We start from the raw sequence: 23,600 nt of genomic DNA on the forward strand, positions 1-23,600 counted from the left end.
GTCTCTTAAATGTCCTTATAATTCAAATAATATCTACTACAATGTATTTTCCATCATTGTTCAAATTCAATTATTGTAATAGTTGATATTAACAGTACAATTTGAAATATTCATCAATGGCATCATCTTCATTTGCTTTGGGGCACTAATTTGGTGGTCAGAATTCTCGACTGATTGGCAATAGTCCACCAAAACATCATCAGGTAGTCCCAAAAAGTCAATGATATTTGGATCATATGGTGCAGTTTCAACTGAAATAATTTAAATAAAATCAGCTTTTGAGTGTGAACAAAGTACCGATACTATTAGGTAACAAATTATTCTAGTTGAACATAACAAAGTTGCACAAATAGTTCTTGGCCATATTTACACATATAGCGGTACATCATTTGTACTATCAAAAACAAGTAAAAGCGTACTTTCATTTTTAAAATGTATTGAAGAATGTTGAGACATAAATGTATTTACATGTGTTAAATATGCAATTAATTCACCTGAATGCCATTTTGTTCATGGACTCCTTTATATGTAACGGGACATGTAGGAGAGTGACTTTAAGGAAGATCTCATTGTTGAAGACTATGTGACAAACCTTTTGTCATTTATTTCATGTTTTGACCCAAAATATATGTTGAATAGTTTATACTATTTCAATAGTACCTGAATACAAAAAGAAAACATACCTTGTCTCTTACTATTTCTAACAGCAGAAACAGTCTATATTACTGGTAGAGGTATTGGCTGTTCATTCTCATCCGACGTGAAGGTAGAAACAGTCTTTTCCTGGGACAAGCTAACTGTAATAAAAAGAATTAAGTTTGTTTTTACACTATCTTGCATGTAAGGAGAACTATTTATATATTATATAGACTATATGTACAAAAGGACTTAGGAGCCATATATGAACAGTTGTCTTATCAGTATCTTAAAACAGTACAACCCAAGTTTAGTGGCAAATATTAGAATACAATTATCGATGTGATTTTATTGTGCTATAATATTTGAGGGGAGTCAATGCAACAATGTAGTGTGCTATATTTCATGGTACCGACAAGACGATAAATACATGCATTTCTCCTAGGTTATTTTTTCTTTGCATTTCTTTGATTATTTTGTTTAATTTGATAGTTTACATGATTATACTTACTAGTTACACTCCTACTTTCTGTCTGTTGTAATGTTCCATAGGTACATTTACTTAATGCATCAGACATACTCTTTTTCTGTTTATCTGAAATGTATTTATAAAAAAACAATGAAAGCATTTTATATATGAGTTCAGAAAATGATTGACAGACAATAAAATTAATTTATAAACATGCACAATAAAATAAAGAAATGTACAAGTAAAGTCATTAGAATAAAGAATATATTAATATTGAACTCAGTCATTTCACACATAAATAAAACCCAATACCTTTTTGAGATTTTACATAAAAATTTTGGATAAACTCAATTATGATATTAAAAGCAAAAATATTCTTACAATATTGGTGTAATTCAATGTATATTTTTGTTATTATATGTACAAATGATGTACTGCATAAGATATATAGATATCATTTAATTTCCGATGGAACGTGTCTTCTGATTGGCTGACGTTATTTTGTTTTCAGCCCATAGACATAATATAGTCATGTCACCGTGACGTCATCAACCTTTTTACATGGTTTTCTACGGTTTGAAATGAAATTTAGAATTAAATTATAAGAAATGACTGTAATATACCACATTTTTATGTTATTTCTTCATAGATAGAAAAAATATTACAGTCATTCCTTAAATAACTGTATTAAAATTTTAGCAATTGCACAATGAATATTAAATATTTGTGTATAGCATTTACCTGAAGTATCATAACAATAGCTTGATAAAGATGCCTCATTTCTGTGTCCACTGATAGTCTTGATGTGACGGGATTGGAAGCCACTATAGTCCAGCAAGGTTATGCATGTTGACCGGATACAGTGGTTGGTGTATTCTCTAAATAATTTTGCGGACTTCGACAAATTCTTCATAAACACTTTCATGGTGTTCTGTCCAATTGGTTCATTTCTGAACCACATATCATCTTGTTCACTGAATGAATTCTTTGGATGCAAGAATAATCTGTTGCTTGCATTATTGTGTTTCTTTAGATATTTAACAACAGACTTAATAGGACATCTATCTGTGCCAGTAGCATACGACCTTCTGCTGTTGTGTTTTTTTATTTTGGTCGGGTTGTTGTCTCTTCAGTCTTTGACACATTCACCATTTTCATTCTCAATTTTATCATTCCCCCTGAACCCTCTGGCTCATTTGTAGTACCTTGGTGGTTTTTTGTTAGTTCTGTTGTATGTTTACGGACATACATCTGCCCTTGTTGATCCGAGTCAACTTTAAATTCATCAACCTTCAATTGTGAGAGATTTTCTTGACCCCTTCTGCAGAAATATAAGATTGTCTCAAATATAGTTTTATTTAGGAGGCCCTGAGGAGTTGACGTGTTAAAAACTAGTGGGTGTTCATAAAGCATTCTCAAATCCTCTAGTGAGATAGCCTCATGGTGGGTGACAGTTCCTTTTCCCTCTTCTCTCGTTTTCCTGAGTAGGGAAGTAAAGTTGTCGTTTGCTCGGGTAAATTCGGGGTCGGTTATGATGTCAAAAAAACTGTCGTTCTCCTTCAGATATCTATTTATGCTCTGTCGTATGGCTAGAAGAGTATTTTTCTTGTAATATTCTTGACTTTTATTTCGGATGTTGGCATAAAAATCTTGCAATAAATTTGCGATTTCATCTTTTGTGGCTTCCAAAATGTCAATTTCCATACCTCTTTCAACAATGAAATCTGACAAAACTTTAACAGCAAAATGTGTTTGTTGACCAGTTTTCTTGGACTTAAAGTTCTCTTTTCTAAATGTTGTAGGGTCGTCTTGACCAAACCGCGACATCTTGTTTGTTTTGTTTTTTTGCAGACGACAGTATAGTCAATAAGCGACTTTAATTAGTGGTTTATAACATCGTTATTTTAAGCGCACATATGATCAGGCTAATAAGCCCAGCCCACTTGTCTATCAATGCGACTAAGCTCCACCTTCCCTCGTGAAATAAAACAATGATTGACGTTAAAATCAATAGTCTATTGCAACAGCAAGACATACTATTTTCGCATAGTGCAGTTAACGCTATATATTTCTTTTAAAAACTATGCAAAAATAGAGTAATTAAACTATAGAAGGACATTCTTACAGAAAGTATAATAATGCTACATAGAACACCTTACAAATATGGGGACGACCACAGGTGCTACATCGAAAACCTTTCAAATATGGAGATGACCACAGATACTCCACAACGTCAGGAAAATATGTCGGGATTTTTGGTTCTTCTTCAGATATAGTTTCAACTTCATGTCATTGAAAATTACGATATTTTGAATTATAAGTTAGAAATAGTGTGGAATGTTTGGTTATGTGATTTGCAGTATGTGTTGGCTTGATGGTTAGCGATAAACGACTAAATAATTGAATCAACCTGGTGTTTACCTTTGATGTTACACTACTGTTATTTTTCCTATTACCGATTGTAAAATTTTGACTGAGTGTTAATTCAAATGGTGGATGGTGCATGTATGGCAAAAGACGGTTACCCTGTTGAGACACAAGGTATCGCTCTCTTTGGATTTAATGTAATTTCCTCCGTTTTTGGGTTTTATTTTTTACTTTTCTCTCAATAATCTAGTTACGAGATTTGAACGTCAGTAAAAGAGAGGCGAAAGATACCAGAGGGACAGTCAAACTTATAGATCGTAAATAAACTGAAAACGAAATGGATTAAAAAGAAGAAAACACACAGACAGATAATAGAACAACAACGCACAACATACAAAGACCAAACACAAAGCAACACGAACCCCACCCAAACCTGGGGGAGATCTCAGGTGCTCTGGAAGGGTAAAAAGATCTTGCTCCACATGTTTTACCCGTGATGTTGCTAATGTTATTCAAAAACCGGTAAATAGTCTAATTCGGTAGGTCAAATTCGCGAAAAAGGACGGGAATTGTAATTACGACATAAGGAACATATCCGAAATCATGTTTGAAACGGTTATTCCATAACTGTCAACCAACTCATGATGGCGTCCGTAAAATTTACGAAGGAATGATTTCAACTTCACCATTAGGAACTTTTGATCTGATAGCCTCCTTGTGAGCCGCAACCTCTTAATATTGATTTCTAGTTGTAATTTGTTGTATGAGTATCCATGTATGTTGGCGTTTGCTTTTGTTGCATTCCAAAGATCATGTTGTTCTTTTGTTTCCTTTTATAGTTTGTGTGTTTCCCTCAGTTTTAGTTTGTAACCCGAATTTATTTCTCTCGATCTTCTTTTTTTATAAGAGAAAATAAAGCATTCACTACTCCTGCGTTAAATGTATGATATAAATCGGACCTTAATATTTTGTTAATGATATGAATTTTTTGGCATAGATCACCTTAGCCGTATTTGGCACAACTTTTAGAAATTTTGGATTCTCAATGCTCTTCAACCTTGTACTGGTTTGGCTTTTTAAATATTTTGATATGAGCGTCACTGATGAGTCTTGTGTAGACGAAACGCGCGTCTGGCGTACTAAATTATAATCCTGGTACCTTTGATAACTAATTAAGATAAATAATTTTTAATAAGATGTAAACAGAAAAAAACAAAAGTTATAATGACCAAACTGTTTAATTAAAACATTTAGAAAATTGTTCATCTGTACACGACATTGTTATTGTATAACGACATCTATTAGCGATATCAGGGCTATGGGAAGACTAACGAAGACGTGTTCCTTCTATGGGAAGACTAACGAAGACGTGTTCCTTCTATGCGAAGACTAACGAAGACGTATTCCTTCTATGGGAAGACTAACGAAGACGTGTTCCTTCTATGGGAAGACTAACGAAGACGTATTCCTTCTATGGGAAGACTAACGAAGACGTGTTCCTTCTATTTTCCGTTTATTCAACAGTCAATATGTCCACTGCCTCTTTAAACTAAACATAAAATCTCTCAAAGTGCAGCTGTAAATCAATTATAGTTTAATGAAGAATAGGTATAGAATTGATCCAAATGATATTGAAAAAGAAAATCACAAAAATAATAAACTCCAAGGAAAATTCAAAACGAAAAATCCCTTATCAAATACATCGTATGAATATCTTTGGTCATAACTGAGTCAGATGTAAAGTCTGTTTGTGTTTTCGGATACAAGAACAGTTCTCGTCACCGTCTTCTTTTCGCGAAAGCAAACATTGACCAATATTACATAGCATAGATAAAAACAGCAGTCCTGCCAAACCAAAAATAATATATTTGTTGTCCAAATCTTTCACTAAATCTGAAATTTAAAAAAAAAATCAAAAATACAATGTTTTTTAAGTTTGTTAAATCAATTCAATATTTTATTTACGTCTCGCCTTATGTATAACATTACACAATAAATCTATAAAAGATACATTTTGTATAAAGAAACCAATCTGCACATATTAAGAGAGACGATTACAACTAAAACAAAATGTATGTACATTATGAATATGAAATATGAAGAGTAAAAGTATACAACATAATTATTCTTCTATTATTTACAATATAAAACTTCTCGGCGTCTTCGGACGCAAGAAATTATTAAACGTGTTGTTTTCATTTTTTACATCACTGTGTCGATACCTCTGCTGGTCATCAGTCCCAGGTGCTATCATCAACTTAGTAGTCCGTACTTCGGTGCTGACATGATTTAACAAACTTTAATTGTTGTCTGCTCTATGGTCGGGTTGTTGTTGCTTTGAACATCCACCATTTTCTACATAAGAAAATACCTGTACCATGTCAGGAATATGACAGTTGTTATCCATTCGTTTGATGTGTTTGAACTTTTGAATTTGCCATTAGATTTAGGACTTTCCTTTTTGAATTTTCCTCGGAGTTCAGTATTTTTGTGTTTTTACTTTTGACACATTCCCCATTTCCTTTCAAATTTTATTTACTAAAAATGTCCGTTTATAAATTTTGAAATTATTAAGAAACTTAGGTTTCAACTCCCTCAGGCAAAGTTGGTTTAAGATGAATTTTGCTATTTATTTTAGGTATTTTTTACATATAGCTCTTCAACGTTTTCGGTACTTATCCATCTTCGGATTTCAAATGTTTGGCTTTGGGCGTTCCTGATGAAGGTAAATCCAGAAAAGCGCTTCGGACGCAAGAAATTTTTAAACGTGTTGTTTTCAATTTTTCAGAATATAATTACAAGTTTTGGCAAATAATCTTATATTGTCTTGATTCCGAAATAAAAATATCATTTTCTGACAATCTGTAAAACTATTAAAATACTCATCAATTTTAAGAGATTCAGAAAAAAGATCTTGTCGAAGATCATTATAAACATAAATGTTAAATGTTCTCGTGAATTAATCAAATAATTTCAAATAAAGATAAACAAATAACCACTTTCAAGATATAGACATGTATACAAAACCTTTGTTTCGTATACGAACTTTCTTCCGAAAGGATTGAAATAAGATAAATCTTTAAGTTAAAACTCAGACAGTGTCCACATTTTTTTAAAGTCATTTGAAAATGACATTATTGCCCTCCATTCTAAATTCAAACAAATTATTTATTCACATTTGATACGTTTAAAAATTACATTCTAATTCGGATGGAGAAAGACACGTGTACAACAAAAATGTATGACAAAAATACAAAAAAACGTCCAAGGTAACCTCAAAAAAGGCTCATCAGTGACGCTCATATCAAAATTTTTATAAAGCCAAAAAAGTACAAAGTTAAAGAGCATTATGATCCAAAATTCCAAAATGTTGAGCCAAATACGGCTAAGGTAATCTATGTCTGGGATAAGAAAATCCTTAGTTTTTCGAAAAATTCAAAGTTTTATAAACAGGAAATTTATAAAAATGACCACGTTATTGATATTCATGTCAACACCGAAGTGTTGACTACTGGGCTGGTGATACCCTCGGGGACGAGACGTCCACCAGCAGTGGTATCGACCCAGTGGTGTAAATAGTTATCAAAGGTACCAGGATTATAATTTAGTACGCCAGACGAGCGTTTTGTCTTCATAAGACTCATCAGTGACGCTCATATCAAAATATTTATAAAGCCAAACAAGTGCAAAGATGAAGAGCATTATGATTCAAAATTCCAAAAAGTTGTGCCAAATACGGCTAAGGTAATCCTTAGTTTTTCGAAAAATTCAAAGTTTTGTAAACAGGAATTTTTTTTAAATGATCACATAACTCCCTTGTGTGTGTTTAAAATATGACAACAGTAGTATACAGCTGTTCAAAAGTCAGAAATCGATTGAGACAAAGATAAATTCAATTTACAAAGTAAAACCGAGAAAAACGCATCAACTATAAGAGGAAAACAACGAAACACTGTAGTGTCGGTATTTTTTGCTAAATCAAACTGTAAAACAAATAAATCACACGTGGTTAAAATGTCCTTAGTTCTTTTAGACACATGGATTTAAAGAATTTCTTTCATATTTTATCATAATAATGTATATATACCTCTAGAATATTCTTGTGAATCTGGTGACTTTAACTTAGAAGTTGTTGAGGAACTTTTTGATACAGTAACATCTGTATTGTCTGTTTCTGTCACCGAGGTTGATTCTGAATCTGTCGTTACTGATTCGGTTGTTTCAGCAGATGAAATGTTAGCTATAACTGTTGGTAATAAAGAGTTATTGAATGTTGTCAACAATTCGGTGGTAGATGGCGATACTTCTGTCGACATTTTTTTTGTCCAATCAAATTGTTCTGACTTTGTGGTTAATTCTGTGACTGTTGAATTCAGCCTCTCTGTCGATGTGTTTTGCATTTCACTGGATTGATTTGTTGCTTTGTTTGTTGATTCCATATTTGTATCTGATGTATAGCTGGTTGTTTGTTCAGTTTTTATTTGAGTAGGGCTATCAGTAGGGACATCATGAGTTGTTGATTCTCTCGTTAAGATAATATCTCGAGTTGAATGACTGGTTGGTTTATCAGTTTTACTAGATACTGGAGTTGTTGTAGTATCTTTAGTTGAGAATATGTCATTGAAAAAACGTTCTGTAGATTTATAAATGGTTTCTGTAAGAGTATCATCAGATGTTTTACTAGAATTTATATCTTCAGTTGATGGTGTTGCTGTTGAAATATATTCATGAGAAGAAGCGTTGAACATATTTTTCATTTTACTAATCAATGGGTAAGCACCATTTCCACAGATGCCATTAAAATCATCAAAATCAATGGCCCATACCATAGCTCCTCCTAAATTGTTTGATATTATGTAGTTTACCTGAAAATACATATAAATAAAGGCAACTTTAGTATACCGCTGTTCAAAAGTCATAAATCGATTAAGCTATAACAAATCAGGGTTTCAATCCAAAACCGAGGGAAACACTTCAAGAAGCTTTTCTTATCAGGAGTAGATTACATTAGCCGTATTTGGCACAACTTTTGGAAAGTTTTGGTCCTAAATTCTCTTAAACTTTGTACTTGTTTGGCTTGTTAACTGTTTTGATCTGAGCGTCACTGATGAGTCTTATGTAGACGAAACGCGCGTCTGACGTATTAAATTATAATCCTAGTACCTTTGATAACTATAATCAACTAAAACCTTAATAATATGTGAATAATATTTTTAAAAGAACATTTTCATATTTGATGAGCAGGGCATTGGGTTTTGACAAGTTTTGAGAACTTTCCATTTTTCAAATTACCTTTAAGGTATATCTTTTTATTTTGTTTTTACATTTATTTGTATATATTGAGCAACTCAGTGAATCACCCTGCAAAGGCTACGACAAGAAAGAAGCTGTTAATTCAGAAAAGATATCAAAAACATATATTGCCATATTGTTTGTTGGCATATTGTTTGACAAGGTATATGCGTATAAAATCATAAGAGTTTAAAACTGATATAACAGTGAAAAAACATTATAAACCAACGGCACATAACTAGTATAATTTCGACAAATACTGACTAGTTTGATAAATAATTCAGACATGAATAAGACAACATAAAATTTCATTAAAATATTCTGGCAATACTATTTGTGTAAGACTATAATTAAGGAACATCAATCTTAGATATTGTAAAAAGTAAAATCACAAAAATACTGAACTCAGAGAAAAATTCAAAAAAAGGAGAGTCACTAATCAAATGGCAATATTAAAAGCTCAAACACATCTAACGAATGGATAACAACAGTCATATTCCTGACTTGGAACAGGCATTTAAGTTATTTAACTCTCACCTTTATTTCAATACTTCTAAGATTATCGAACCCAACCCACTGGTTTCCATGATAGGCATATGGCACTTGTTGTTTGTCAAGCCACACCTCTGTCCAGTTCTCTGATTGTATTTTTGAACATATCTTAGTAAGAAAAATAGACATTTTACAATTTCATTATCTTCACTGAATATACTGTCTTTTCAGAGTGTTTTTTTCCCCATTACCACTTAGGATGATGTGATTTGTTTTAATTAACTTTGATAGTGGACTTCAGGGTTCAATTTTAATAATAGTAGAAGGTTTTTTTTTAATGGAATGTTCGAAAAGGTATATTTTGGTTTTGATATTCCAGTAGAGAAATACTTTCATTTCACTAAAATCTTGAGATTTCAACTGACTCAGGCTAAAAGACTCATCTGTTCATCACTCTATTGTTTTGGTGCTTTTATATGTTCTATAATAAATGTAAAACGCTATTACGCACTTTTCATGGGTTAGCTTTTAGAGGAAAGCGTACATCCAAACAGGATGATCAAGACCTTAAGACGTGATGATCAATATAGCCAAACCATTGGCAATCATAAGTATGATTGGTTAGTTACGGTAACTTTTGGTATAATTGCATACCAAATCTTACCTCATAATAAGCCAACACACTGCTCTCTCCGGTATAAGGTCCAGCTGTACCAAGACCAATAGCTGGCGCCCCTAATCCTGTTTCCATGGCATTACTTAATGTGAAAGATCTTCAGTATGTAGGAAACCCCATGATCAGTTTTTCTTTCGGTGCTCCTCCATCTAACCACATTTTAACTGCATAATCCTGCAATAAGTACATTATTGTAAAGCGTGTAAATCAGAATAGAAGGTGTATGTTTGCATGGATATAGAAGTTATCAATATTTCGAGGTTACTAAAAAACTAAATTGCAACATTAAAGTGTACCAATACCAATATATAACAGAAAATCAACGACTTTATTTAGGTTAATAACTAAACCAAAAGCAAAAGAACATCCAACAATGTTTAACAGTATACACTTCATGCTTCTGGTTTGTTAAAGGCATATACAGAAAAATGGTAGAATAAAACATGTTGGGTCTTACATGGGAGAGTGGGGTAAAAGTACAATTTTAGAACAACATGTTAACAACGACTGGAAATATGATCTTCTGATAATTTTTATCCACACTTACAACGTTGAAGCCAAAAATTGCTGAGTCATTAAATGGACTGTGATGGCTTGTTACTGTGTCATAATCTTCAACAAAATCGTATGTCATTAGATTTATAAAATCCAAATATCTGAAAATACATATTAAATATTTTGTTTACAGTATTCTAAAAAATTATTTGCACTTTTATATAAATATCATTTTAGAAATAGTAATTACTTTTCTAAACAGAAGTGTGTTTTTTTCTTTTTTTTTAAACGATACTGTTTTAGATCAGAAACCTGTCAAATACTTTGAAAACATAACGGCCAATAAAGAGGTTTTAAGTGTTATATCATCATATGTTTTTGATTTTTTTTGATAAAGATGTGATATAATTGTAAATGAGACAACTACCAACCAAAGTTCAAAAGTAGATGCAAACAATTATAAGCAACCGTACGGTCTTCAAACATTAGATGACACAATACCGTAAAGTCGGCTTTTAAAGGTCCTGTAAAATTGCAGATGTGCCATACCGTGTGAAATGAGTAATCTACAGATAAAATTCCAAGCCAAATGGATGTATCTCTAGAAAGATTGAGTTTAGGTTTCAAGTGATTTGTGGTTACGAAATCCCTGAATAGTTTACCAGTAATACATAGATTTCTTTCATTGCAAGAAAATTAATAATAGAGCACAGAAAAACCGTCTCTTTTGTCTAAATTTTTTGTGAAGAGTTTTTCGTATAAATCTGAAAAATATATTAATCTAGGAATGGACAGTTATGGCTGTTAATATTTATGTAAGTTTCTTTGGGTTAATTTCGGAAGACTCATTATTGTCTGCTCCCTGCGTATGTCAATATATAGCGAACTTCGATTAAATAAGAATATATATATATGATAACCGTAGGACTGACTTTTCAATTTGGAGTAGGAAAGTATGTAACCAATACGCAATTTTGATGCTGTGCTGTCTTAGATAGTTTATCCAATTTAGTCTATTTTGTCAAGGAAAGACATAATTTCAGATACTAATTAGTCAGATTCATTTTTTAGACAAACATTGTGATATATAAAAGTAAAGTGTATTTTGTGAATGCAAATTTTAACAGTTACAAGTATAGTGGATCCAACATATATATTATTTTCTATTATCCGTTGTGTTAATCTTGTGAGGGTACCCCTTCTCCTCCTCGGTAACTAATGTATCCCCTTATTTCATAACAGACATAACCAAGTTGTTTACTTACAGTGATATTTGGTCGATTTCATATGCAGATTCTATTGTTCCCCTGCCTGCTGAAACAGCAGCTGTTAATAACAGTCGTGACCGCCCGGATGTTAACTCTTCATTGTCATACTTTGAATGTAATGTCTGCAAAAAAAAAACAATTTTAAGCTTTAATTCAAGTTATAATACAACTATCCTTTAAAATACTAAGTATGTTAAATCCATTTAGATCATTTGGAGTTTGTTTTATTGCGATGTATTTATGGTTGGAGGTCTTATGTCAAGCTCTTGCATGGTGGCTCTTAAAAGTTGCTTATGAAAAATACATCATTTATTTAAAAAAGTATAAGGGAACACCTTACTTATTCATAATCTTATTTACAATCAAGTATAATAATGTGTAACTTACTTTTATCAATGTTGTAAATCTATATTTGTCTTCTGAAGGGCTACCTCTGCTACCAGGATACTCCCAGTCAATGTCAAGGCCGTCAAAACCATGTGTTCTGAGATAATTCAATGAGTTAACTGGTCGGACACCAATGTAGAAAATGGTCCGCTTCCATGATTCCATCCGCCAATAGCTAAGAGAACTTTTAATTCCGGATTTATTAATTTGAGTTCATTGGTCATTTCATACTGACCTTTACCTTAAAAAAGAGTATACAAAAGTAATCTTTGTTTTATGCACATTTTTGCAGTGTTGTCATTTTAGTGTTTTGTTGTCTGTAGTACGCTCTTTTGACTTTTTTCTTTGCTTTTGAGCAAATCTAAGTAATCATTCTCAACCTAGAGACTTAAAATCTGTACACAACTTGTCTACGCCAAAAGGAAAGCAGTATTTATAGGATTTAGAGCAAACTGGTAGACTCGGAGTCAGAACAAAATATCATGATAACAGGTAGGCAAACTTTTCCTAGGTTGGTTAAAATTTGTGATAGAGTCGCTATCCATCAACCAATAGCAGTTGAAGCTGTGCTGTTCAAACACAAATCAACAATAGACGATTGCTGATTGCTCAAAACTTTGTCTCCAATACTGATATGGACCAACAACATTGACTCAACCCTTAGTGCTTTCATTGAATTATTCGTTCATTTTGTGTCTTTCTTTTACAATTACATTTCTGGTTCTTTATAAAGAAATAAAAAAAAAAAAGCACTGGTAGTAACAGTGGTACAATCATTATTAACTTACTGGATTTGGTGATGTCATTTTCTTCATATGGCTGGATAGTATTCCCAGACACTTTGGCAAATGCATATATTACATGGGTACATAAAAATGGATCAATTTTATCCGCCGTATATTTTCCAATACCGGTTCGATATTGTGGCCAGTTCGTGAAGAAGCAGACTCTTTTGTAACTAGAAATAACTGTAAAAGGATTCAAGTTATTACATTGATATTATAGGTAATATTTGTTATTTTACTTTTTTACATTGATTTTACACATTGTCAAACTTCAGCACTATAGATAAAATTGCTTTACCGTTCTGATATCAATTTAGATTAGTCAACCAAAACGTCACTTTTCATTGTCGGATCACGTTTATTCCATATATTTTCCCTCTTTTACTCATACCCTTATGTAAGTAAATTGTTTTGATTTCGAGCAAAGTATATTCAGTTATTTCAAGACGGTTGTGCACTTCAATTTAATATTATATTATTAAAGTATCATCCTTCAACAAGTACAATCGGTATTTACAAATTGTAAAACAATACTACATGAAATGAAAACCTTCTAAACAGAGTTATGAGATACTATTGATATGAATATAAGATACGTTACATTAAACAATATGAAATAAAGTACTAAAATGTGGAGGTCTTCTTAACATTGAATAACAGGTTTTCGTACACACACGTATCATTTTTACATCTGAGAATAAAAATATAAAGTTTGGTTGTCAGGTATCTAAATTTTTATTAAATGTTTCAGCAACGTAACATGAATGGTTTCCTAAATCGTCAAAAAGAGGAAATTTAATAAAACATGAAATTCGTCTTTAATAAAACCATCATATGTATAACACACTCTGTATTATAAAACTATATGTGCATATCTCCCAGTATCAATCCTTAGTGGGGCAACACCACATATAGATTTGGCGAAAGCTCCTCTGTGTCTATAGAAGGCAATTACATTTGTGCATGTACAGTATATATCATATTTGTTTTGAGTAGCGAATAACATATATCCTACTTACCGGCTACATAAGTTACAGACTTACCTTCACAGTGTAAGCATAGTATCAAACAAACACCGGTCCGAATCATAGCAACGCTGTCTGAAAATGTATATTTCAATGAAATTCTACCCGCAAATAATTTAATTCAATTCTCTCGCCATCTCTTTCTCTCTCATTTCACTCACTATATTGGTTAATACATGTGTATGTTTCTTCATTAAAGAACAACCCAAATTATCAATGAAACAAGAGGCTACTAAGAGCCTGAATCGCTAACCTGGTATAAATATGCAATTTTGATATTTGTTTACGGAATATGATAAGATAATAATCAGCGGTGAGGATTATGATTCTGCAGTCATCTTATCATATATATATATAGTAAACTTAAAAAGAATTGTGGGTGTTCTATCAACCATCCACCCACGAATCATACAGAAAATATGACGAACTTGTGAAACGCCATGTGTAAACTTAGATACAAAATGTTTAGTTATTTAAGAATAATTCATAAATAATAATCGAAAGGGTGTTATCAAAATAATCAGTTACTTTACCTAAATTATTAAATGTTAATATTTTGCACTTAAATTATAAGACACATTTCTTGTTTGGAGGAAGGCCTTACCGTGTTAGTTGAAAACTGTACATAAAAGACAGATAGATATTACTGAAGATATTACTAAAGTATTACAAAGAATCGGTATAGAATGTATACTGCTTGTTAGATATTTCATTGATCCGTTCAAGGTTAGCAATTTGAACCCATTCCTTAGTCTTATTATAAATGTTTAACAATGGTAAAGTCTAAATTAAATCAATGTTTTAAATAGGAAGTAATTTACCTGCAACTGTGACCACAGATAATTGCATAATTATTTTCCTGAACTGCGTTGCACAACCAACATTTAAAGTTAAATGACTGTTAAATTTTAAGTTTCAATCAAACTATACACTAATTCAACAAATTTGATATATATCCTTAATTTAAACGTGGTCACTCGGTTCAACATTCTTTTCGTCACCTCCAAATGAATATAAAAATAGTTAAACAAATTATAAATATGAAATATTCACACAACATACTTACTAAATCGGTAGCAAGAGTAGTTAAATTTTCTTCTAAAATTTGAGTTTTTAAAAATGTTTGCCATATCAATGAAAATGTCATTTTCTTCTTTGAAATGATACCAAGAATGTAAAAATTCTTTCAATCATAAATTCAAATTTTCGTTCAGAATTTTGACTGTACCCTTAAACAACTTTTTACAAATTGGGATATTTCATTATAATTTTTATATTAATATTGTTTATCGAGCCCGTAAGTTTAGATGTGACACATACAACCATTCATATAGAATTTAGGTCTGTTTATATCATGTCAATTGTAGGGAAAAGAAGTAGCAAGGTGATTTCGAATTTCGGATGGTGTATGGTGTTGGCATGGGTTATAAATGTATTTCTTAAATTTACCCATAAATATGTAAGCCTACGATAGAGTAATTTTGGTACCAATAGCAGTGTCATTAGTATCCATCAAATTAATGTGAAGTTGTATTTCTTCAGTACCAACGTGAGCATTTTGACCAGAAAATCAATGGGAGGAGATTGTTTTGGGCAAAAATCTCATTTTTCTTTGCATGTCTCAATGCCATCTTCGTGGGGAATATTCGTGTAAAGAGGGGTGACATGCATAGAGACAAGTGTGGCAGGAAGAGGATTTAAGTCTTACATTTTTCTCATATAATCAGTTGTGTCTTTAATGTGAGATGGTAAATCATCAACATATTGACAAGATTTCATTCGGATGACCGTTGGCTGAAACGATTGAACTTCCTGCTTAATTACCTCACGAATTTCGGACAAAAAAATCTGACAATAGACATTTGATGAAACGGTTTTTGTGTATTTCTACCAAATTATAGCAGTTATATATATATATTTCTTTGCAAAGCATGTTGTTGCAAGATCAGTTTCGGTAGAAACTTGTATCGTCAGGTTGACGTTCAGCCATGATTGAGATCATCATAAGTGTAGGCAGATTTATCATGTTTATCGGATCGTTATTTTTTTCCATTGCAGCTCGTTCTTCGGGGTAAGACTGCAGCAAGATTTATTGTTTTCCAGGTATTTCTAAAAACATCTGATTCAAAATGGTAAAAAAGGATTCTAAGGTGGAAATTAGAGAATATTTGAATCCAAGTAAATTTGTAGTAGTACCTTTTTAAGACTTACTTGACTGAAACCACTTCGTCCCATAACCTTAAGCTTTTAAAGAAGTTTATAGTTCTTCCCGTTATCTGAATTTTTTGAGTCACTATTCAAGTTTTCGTCAATTTTTTGTTCATGTTGTTATTTCCCTCAACGCTTAATAGTTCTTGATGCGGAGACTTTTTGTAAAATTTTCATTTATTGGGACAGATAAAGTGTCCCCTCGACTGCAGAGATGTTTTCTCAACTGGTATTCAGATGATTGACCACACTACTTGAGTAAAGGACTGGATTTATCATTCGTATCCTGTGACCTATGTGTAAAGCGTCACCCTCTTGTCTTCTTTTCTTTAGATGGTACATAAGGGTGGTTGTTCCTAATGTCATCCCTACGAAATGTCTTTTTGTTTTTTAAGCAGATTTTAGGATTGTACAATAATGATGTTTATTGTTATGTTATGTTTTGTTATGTTATGTTATGTTATGTTATGTTATGTTATGTTATGTTATGTTATGTTATGTTATGTTATGTTATGTTATGTTATGTTATGTTATGTTATGCCGTTATGTTTTGTTTTTGTTTGTATTTGTTTTTTTGTTTTGTTTTTGTTTTTGTTTTGTTTGTTTTTGTTTTAATGAGCTGAGTGGATTGAGCCGTAAACTTCAAAACTTGTAATTTTTAAGTGCATTCACTTATTTTGTGGGTGAATACTAAAAGTTTTGTTACGTTTTCTTACCGTTTTTATCTTCTGCATCTTTATGTAACTTGATTAATAAATTTTGAATAAGAATGAATGAGGGGAAAATATTATTGCACCTTCTGATGTAATCAATTGAAGAAATGGTTTGAATCGGAAATGCTGTTTTTGTACGTTCTGAGTCTTTTGACTACAACAAAGAAATGTTCTAACGGTGAACATTCTTACCAAATCATTACAACTGGACATAAATTATATTATTTACTCGGAATACGTCGCGTTTCTTCCAGTCTTTATTCATAAACAGAAAGCAGTCACAAGATTTGTACAAAACACAAACAAAAATAGATTTCTGCAATCAAATGGTTTGAATGAAAGGTTTGAATAAGATGAAGGTAACACAGAACTCTCATGACATTAAACATAAATCATACAGGGAAATAATACCTTTGAAAATTTGAAAAATCCAGGTTTTTTTTCGATTTTTTGGGTGACAATTTTACAACTGTCAACTGAAAAACAGAACCAAAATAAAAGGTTTCAATCTTTTATTAACTAGATTTGAATGTTAGTTATTTATACAGATATGAAAAGAAATGAATTGTCATTTGCATGTGCTTTGGTATTCCCTTCTCCCTTTTGAATACATCTAAAAATGGTTAATTGAAATCTGTGCCAGTTGACCCTAGAATCTGTGTTGCTTAATATTTTTATGTCAAGCAACAATCACTTTTCCATTTTGGCATCAGATATTTTGTATTATGACATCACATTTTTACCAGAATCTTTGCGAAGTCCAGTAGTAGCGTACAAATGGTGTTGATCATGGTGATAAGGTGTTTTATGAATTTTCAATGTGTTTCAATTTTTCTCTGCATTAGGTATGACAGTATCTGAAATAAAAAAAATTGTAATGTACAGACAAATTAACATAAGTTATACAACAGCAACTAAATCTAAACAATCTATTGGCACTCATGCCTGATCTTCCAAGTTCTTATTTATAGGCAATGTCTGCGCGTACCCGCATGGGGGTACAAATAGTCAATGCCATTCGTATAGGCTACGCGTACCCACATCAGGTTTTCTAATAAAAGGCTTTCAAATCAGGAATGATTCAGGAATAATCGGGAATGATACGTGAAATATAAACGGAAATTATCGATAATGTGGGGATTTCGTGTAGAACGAGTGAATAGTATGAAAAATAATATTTTTAAATTGTATTTATTAGATAATAATACATAATAACCATATTGCAAATTAAATGCACACTGATGGAAAATGAAACTTCACAGTCCCTGTAAATGAAAAACATGCACAAAAATGTCAGTATTCACTTCAAAGTCTTACAAAACCTTTAAACAGACTTATTAAGAAGGGATATAGTTTTGATACTGTTGACAGGTCATTTAAGATTGCATATTTTGGCTTTAATATTGATTTACTTATAGGGTCTTTGCATCGGAACTAAACACATTTATTTTTTTTAAACAGTTGTTGGCATGACACAGGTTATGTTCTTATCATATATTTTATGATAGTATGATACTAAACCCCAAATGGAGGGATTGTGTCTGATATTCATATGATGAAGACATAATCTTTCAATCAGTTTAATTGAGGTCTGGAGCTGGCATGTCAGTTAATTGCTAGTAGTCTGTTGTTATTTATGTATTATTGTCATTTTATTTATTTTCTTTTGTTATACTTATATCTTCTGACATCGGACTCGGACTTCTCTTGAACTGAATTTTAATGTGTGTATTGTTATGCATTTACTTTTGTACATTAGCTAGAGGTATAGGGGGAGGGTTGAGATCTCATAAACATGTTTAACCCCGCCGCAATTTTGCGCCTGTCCCAAGTCAGGAGCCTCTGGCATGTTTGGCCTTTGTTAGTCTTGTATGACTTTTAATTTTAGTTTCTTGTGTATAATTCAGAGTTTAGTATGGCGTCCATTGTCACTGTACTAGTATACATATTTCTTAAGGAGCCAGCTGAAGGACGCCTACGGGTGCGAGAGTTTCTCGCTACATTGAAGACCCATTGGTGGCCTTCGGCTGTTGTCTGCTCTATGGTTGGGTTGTTGTCGCTTTGACACATTCCCCATTTCCTTTCTCAATTTTATGATAAAAATTAGTACTATTATTAAATGTAAATGCATATTTAAAGAATTAGATTTTACTGAATTTGAAAACCACCCATATGAGATTTAAAAATAATCTTTTAGTGAAATGTAAAACAGAAACTGAAATTATAAAACATCTTAAACTACTTAAAGCTTGGATGTCTATATAAAACTGAATTAAAGAAGCAGGTAATAATGTCATAATAAACCAATTTTATAAGATTTATGTAACTAGTTTAAAAGATTTTGAAATTTTTTTATATATCCAATAGGTTAAATGTTTTGGCACATTTTTCAACCCTGCACATTTCAAATGTTACCAGTCCAAACAACATCGAACTCGAAAGTTGTCTATTGACTCCAAGTTTCTTTTATACAATTGTATAAAATTGATTGACTGATAGTTACAATTATTCATGATAACTTTGAAATGTATACCTATATATAAATATTTATAAATTAAAACTTCTGAGTGGTTTTAGTCAATTTATTCACTAACTGCAACAAATTTCGTTTATATTTGATCATATTTCACGTTTCATTCCCCATGTTCCCAATCCGATGCCATTTTATTGTAAAACCGGATGTGGGTACGCGTAGCCTACGAATGGTAATTTGACTAATGTGCAACACTTGTATATATAGGTATAGGAAGATGTGGTATGAGTGCCAATGAGACAACTCTCCATCCAAAAAACAATTTATGAAACAATTATAGGTGAAGGTACGGCCTTCAACACGGAGCCTTGACTCACACCGAACAACAAGCTACATGCAACAATATACATGTATATATACATCTTCTGTAGTACAAACATGAAAAAAATTGAGGTATGATTAAAATGTTACATTATTCAAACTACAAAAATGTAAATAAACATGCTCAACAGTGCATAAAATGTATATTTTTATTTTTATTCATACAGTATGAAAAAGATTCAAGATATAAATGATTACCATGGCTACGAACAACATGAATTACAAATATTATATCTAAAATCCACTGTGTTTCAATTATTATACTTATTTTACATTACCTCAACATCTTCACATGAACTTGGCGTGTGAGACCCAGAAATTTCTTTTCCAAGATCCAAAAGGCACTCGGCTGCCGATTGTACATCCCTTCTGCTTATTTTCACCACTTTCCTCCTTGGTGTAGGTGGTTTTCTTTTTCTTTCAAATCTTCTCATCTGTAAGTTTAAGAAAAAATTGACACAATTGCTATAGCTAATAGGTCTAGAATTAATAAATATGCATTTTTAAGCATCTGTATACATGTACATTTTGTATGTACATAATGTATACATTTGTATCATGACATGACATGTACAGATGCACAAATACTGTACATCTATTATATATATACAGGTATATTTTAAAATGTCAAAATAAAAATACTATTAAAGACCTATATATTCTATAAATTTATAAAACTGTCAACTACAAAATTATCAAGATGACAGAGCATTTATCAAAACATCAGCTATAATATACTCGTTACTTGTTTACGCTTACCTGTTCATCTGTATGTAACAAGACTGGGATTGGGTCAGGATTCTTTTCCGTCGGGCCTTTTCCGCCTACGAAATGTTTGCTACAGATATATGTAGATCTTTTTATTTTGCTACAGTTGAAATCATCATCAGGGCGTCCACATGCTTTAATCCATTTTTCACAAGTTTGTCGTCGGGTCAGTTGTTTAGGGAACGGTATGAAAAATACACCTTCCATGTTTTCACGATGACGATATCTTGAATCATTGTTACATGTGCCATAACAACAATGTTTATTACCTTCTGATTTACTTTTTTCTGAGGAACTATCCATATTTTTGTTTAAAAATACAGTTTTAATAACCTCATGCACGTTATGTGTACAACGGAAATCGATATCCGCTTGCATGACATACGGGCACTTTAACAAATGATGTCATTCTAAAAATAACTTTAAATTTATTTATAGTACCGCCGATCTTTGCTATTATTGATTATTTTATGATATATTGTTTGTTCTAGTTTGCTTGCGTGTATGGTGAGAAAATGTTAATAATGGAAAAAGTACTTTGACCTTGAATAAACCGCATGCATTTTACTTTTTTTTTTGTTCTACAAAAACTCTTGTTGGTTCAGCTTACGGTGTTTTCACTCTGATGATATTGACATATTTAGCAAGTGATTTACTGTTGATCGACAAAAAACTTCAATGTCATTATTTCTATTCCCCATTCATCATCGGGGTTTGTACCAAAAGACAGCCACATTTAAAATTGCAGACTTGGGACAGACACATGAACTGATTGCTATGCTTTGTGTTCTTTATTTTTTTTTTTTTTTTTTTTTTATTATTTTTTTTTTTGGTTGTAGTGGGGGAGGATATGAGATTGAAGGGAATATTCAATGAAGAAATTACTTTTCATAAATACAAATGTACTTCCGAAATATAAACAAATGTAGGGGTCACGGAACTTATGTTCTTAAAGAATAACAAAAAAATGTCCTATCGAATTCAAAATCAGACTAAAACAGATGTATATTAACTCATCGTAGATACCAGGATTAAATTTTGTATATACGCCAGACGCGCGTTTCGTTTACAAAAGACTCATTAGTGACAATGGAATCCAAAAAAGTTAAAAAGGCCAAATAAAGTACGAAGTTGAAGAGCATTGAGGACAAAAATTCCTAAATATTTTGCCAAATACAGCTAAGGTTATCTATTCCTGAGGTAGAAAGGCCTTAGTATGTCAAAAATTCAAAAGTGTTGTATACAGTTAATTCATAAATACGACTTAATCAATGATAATTCATGTCAGTCAGAGAATAGCTGACTACTGGGCTGGTGATACCCTCAGGGAATTAAAACTCCACCATCAGTATATATATCGAGCTTTAAATCTTCTCGAATTCATATAATAAACGTTGTGAATGAATGTAGTAGTATCGATCAAAGATCTGTTATCTTAATCTAATCCTCAAAAATGACAAACTACAACTGCTACTAGAGTTGTTATTGATATTACAAATTACGATTTTAAATACAGAAACTCTTAAATTCAATATTTGAGCAAATAGTAAAATAACAAAAACTCCGATTTCCTTTAAAACCCTAGTTTCATAACTAGAGATCGCCGCGATATAGCCTTGTTGTGCTAATGCGGCGTAAAGCAACCGACAATCAATCAATCAATCAATCAAAACTAGAGGCAATAGTAGTTTTCCGTGGGTCAAATCTCATGCATCCATTTCGGAAATATAAATAAAAGCATAAAATAGCTACACATTGAAAATACTTTAAAACTACAATGCAAAGAGATGTATAAAAAAAGAGAAATATATGCCTTTAAGAACGGCTTCCCTTCATTCTACAACTTCTCAAGTTTTTCAAAAATATAATTTCCGTGGTTTGCTGAAATCTTGCATATTCGTGGATATCTGATTTTGCCAATCTCTGTATACAAAGCCTATTGAAAATATGATATTCGCTAAACATTTGAATTCGTTGTTCACCTGTACCCACGAAACCCACGAAATTGGTATCTAACGAATTGTAATGAATCCACAGTAATCAGCAAAGCCGTTCTATAGGTACAGCCAAACTTCAAACCCGAAGCGTTATATCTATGAAAGATTTTGTCAAGGTTTTAAGTAATCTTTGAAAACGTAATCATTGACGTAATCATTTACCAGCAATATTTTGATTACGTTCAAACGACGGAATGACGAACGAGTTAGGATATATAAACACCGTAAAATAAGGCCAAATAAACTCATCATAGATATGAGGAGAATGAATTTGTTCGCCAAATAACGTTCTAGTCACATAAGTTTAAAACGCCAAATCAAGTACGAAGTTGTGGAGCAGGATCTGCGTACTCTTCTGGAGTACCAGGCCTTACGGTCATAAAACTTTCGAGCAAGATTTTTGTACTCAGACTCGAGAATCAACCAATCAAAATACAGGATTTGGTGTTTCGAGCATGATTTTTGTGCTTCAAGCACTGAGCAAAGTTTTATGACTTCAACCTCTGAGATCACCCCCAGATTTTGGTGGGGCTCGTATTGCTTAGTCTTTAGTTTTCTATTTTGTGGCTTGTGTACTATTGTTTGCCTGTTTGTCTTTTAATTTTTTTTAGCCATGGCGTTGTTAGTTTATTTTAGATTTATGAGTTTGAATGTCCCTCTGGTATTTTTCGCCGCTCTGTTTTGTACCTGTAGAAAACTCATTTTAAACGGGATATCACATCCTCGTTATCCCGGAGATGTTGGTTAACGAAATTGCCCCGAAATTTAGAATCTACCTTCAAAGTTAGTTAACTTATTGATCCTTTAAATAAACTTATCCTAAAAGGCTACTGTGATGAGATCTTTGAATGACTTTATTAGTAGTTATATTCAGTAATTCAGCAAACTAGATATTATTGTTATCCTAGGGACTTTTCGTTTTGAATTTTCCTCAGAATTTAGATTTGTTGTCATTTTACTATATACGTACTTTCATTCCTAACTCTACAATCTGTTGATACCTGTATCTTAGCATTACACAAGGTCATTTTTTTCGCTGACTATTTATGGTGTCTATACACTAAATTCATTGGATGTTGGTTGTGTACTGGTTGATGATTTAGTCATAACGGCATGATTTTTGTATAAGTTTTTATTGGCTTTGAACTAGCTGTCAGTAGCTGCGAAT

At 32.1% G+C, this 23,600-nt stretch overlaps 4 protein-coding genes and 1 pseudogene across 4 annotated transcripts in view; 1 reads left to right on the forward strand and 4 right to left on the reverse strand.

The window, feature by feature from the left end:
- Nucleotides 1-6: 6 nt before the first annotated feature.
- LOC139487502 (uncharacterized) lies at nucleotides 7-2,127 on the reverse strand. The gene is made up of 4 exons (XM_071272356.1): nucleotides 1,847-2,127; nucleotides 1,148-1,231; nucleotides 684-797; nucleotides 7-251 (listed from the first exon to the last, which is right to left on the reverse strand). The coding sequence occupies exons 1-3, from the start codon at nucleotides 2,064-2,066 to the stop codon at nucleotides 718-720; spliced, it is 384 nt and encodes a 127-aa protein (XP_071128457.1). The 5' UTR covers nucleotides 2,067-2,127; the 3' UTR covers nucleotides 7-251; nucleotides 684-717.
- Nucleotides 2,128-2,209: 82 nt separating this feature from the next.
- On the reverse strand, nucleotides 2,210-3,171 carry LOC139489386 (uncharacterized). The gene has a single exon (XM_071275699.1). It carries the CDS (start codon nucleotides 2,930-2,932, stop codon nucleotides 2,210-2,212), a length of 723 nt encoding a protein of 240 aa, XP_071131800.1. The 5' UTR covers nucleotides 2,933-3,171.
- A 1,535-nt stretch (nucleotides 3,172-4,706) lies between these two features.
- Nucleotides 4,707-14,525, reverse strand: LOC139487494 (chitinase-3-like protein 1; annotated as a pseudogene).
- Nucleotides 14,526-17,081: 2,556 nt separating this feature from the next.
- The window catches only part of LOC139487492 (leucine-rich repeat serine/threonine-protein kinase 1-like), a 203,550-nt gene continuing 197,031 nt past the window's right edge, over nucleotides 17,082-23,600 (forward strand). Inside the window, exon 1 of the mRNA XM_071272339.1 lies at nucleotides 17,082-17,172. The gene's annotated coding sequence lies outside the window, so the exon portion shown is untranslated. The remainder of the gene's footprint in view (nucleotides 17,173-23,600) is intronic.
- LOC139487499 (uncharacterized) lies at nucleotides 17,311-20,884 on the reverse strand. The gene is made up of 3 exons (XM_071272349.1): nucleotides 20,427-20,884; nucleotides 19,946-20,101; nucleotides 17,311-17,670 (listed from the first exon to the last, which is right to left on the reverse strand). The coding sequence occupies exons 1-3, from the start codon at nucleotides 20,811-20,813 to the stop codon at nucleotides 17,629-17,631; spliced, it is 585 nt and encodes a 194-aa protein (XP_071128450.1). The 5' UTR covers nucleotides 20,814-20,884; the 3' UTR covers nucleotides 17,311-17,628.

Source organism: Mytilus edulis, chromosome 9 (genome assembly GCF_963676685.1).
Source record: "Mytilus edulis chromosome 9, xbMytEdul2.2, whole genome shotgun sequence".
Lineage (NCBI taxonomy): Eukaryota > Metazoa > Mollusca > Bivalvia > Mytilida > Mytilidae > Mytilus > Mytilus edulis.

Bases quoted from the DNA above. Each gene is read 5' to 3' on its own strand.
- LOC139487502 (XM_071272356.1), bottom strand. From the start codon at position 2,066: ATGTGGTTCAGAAATGAACCAATTGGACAGAACACCATGAAAGTGTTT. The intron at 1,232-1,846 runs GTAAATGCTATA...AATACATTTCAG, and splicing joins CTATTGTTATGATACTTCAG to ATAAACAGAAAAAGAGTATG. The intron at 798-1,147 runs GTAAGTATAATC...TTTTTATTACAG, and splicing joins AGAAAGTAGGAGTGTAACTA to TTAGCTTGTCCCAGGAAAAG.
- LOC139487499 (XM_071272349.1), bottom strand. From the start codon at position 20,813: ATGCAAGCGGATATCGATTTCCGTTGTACACATAACGTGCATGAGGTT. The intron at 20,102-20,426 runs GTAAGCGTAAAC...TTAAACTTACAG, and splicing joins TGTTACATACAGATGAACAG to ATGAGAAGATTTGAAAGAAA. The intron at 17,671-19,945 runs GTAATGTAAAAT...TTTTTATTTCAG, and splicing joins GTTCATGTGAAGATGTTGAG to ATACTGTCATACCTAATGCA.
- LOC139489386 (XM_071275699.1), bottom strand. From the start codon at position 2,932: ATGTCGCGGTTTGGTCAAGACGACCCTACAACATTTAGAAAAGAGAAC.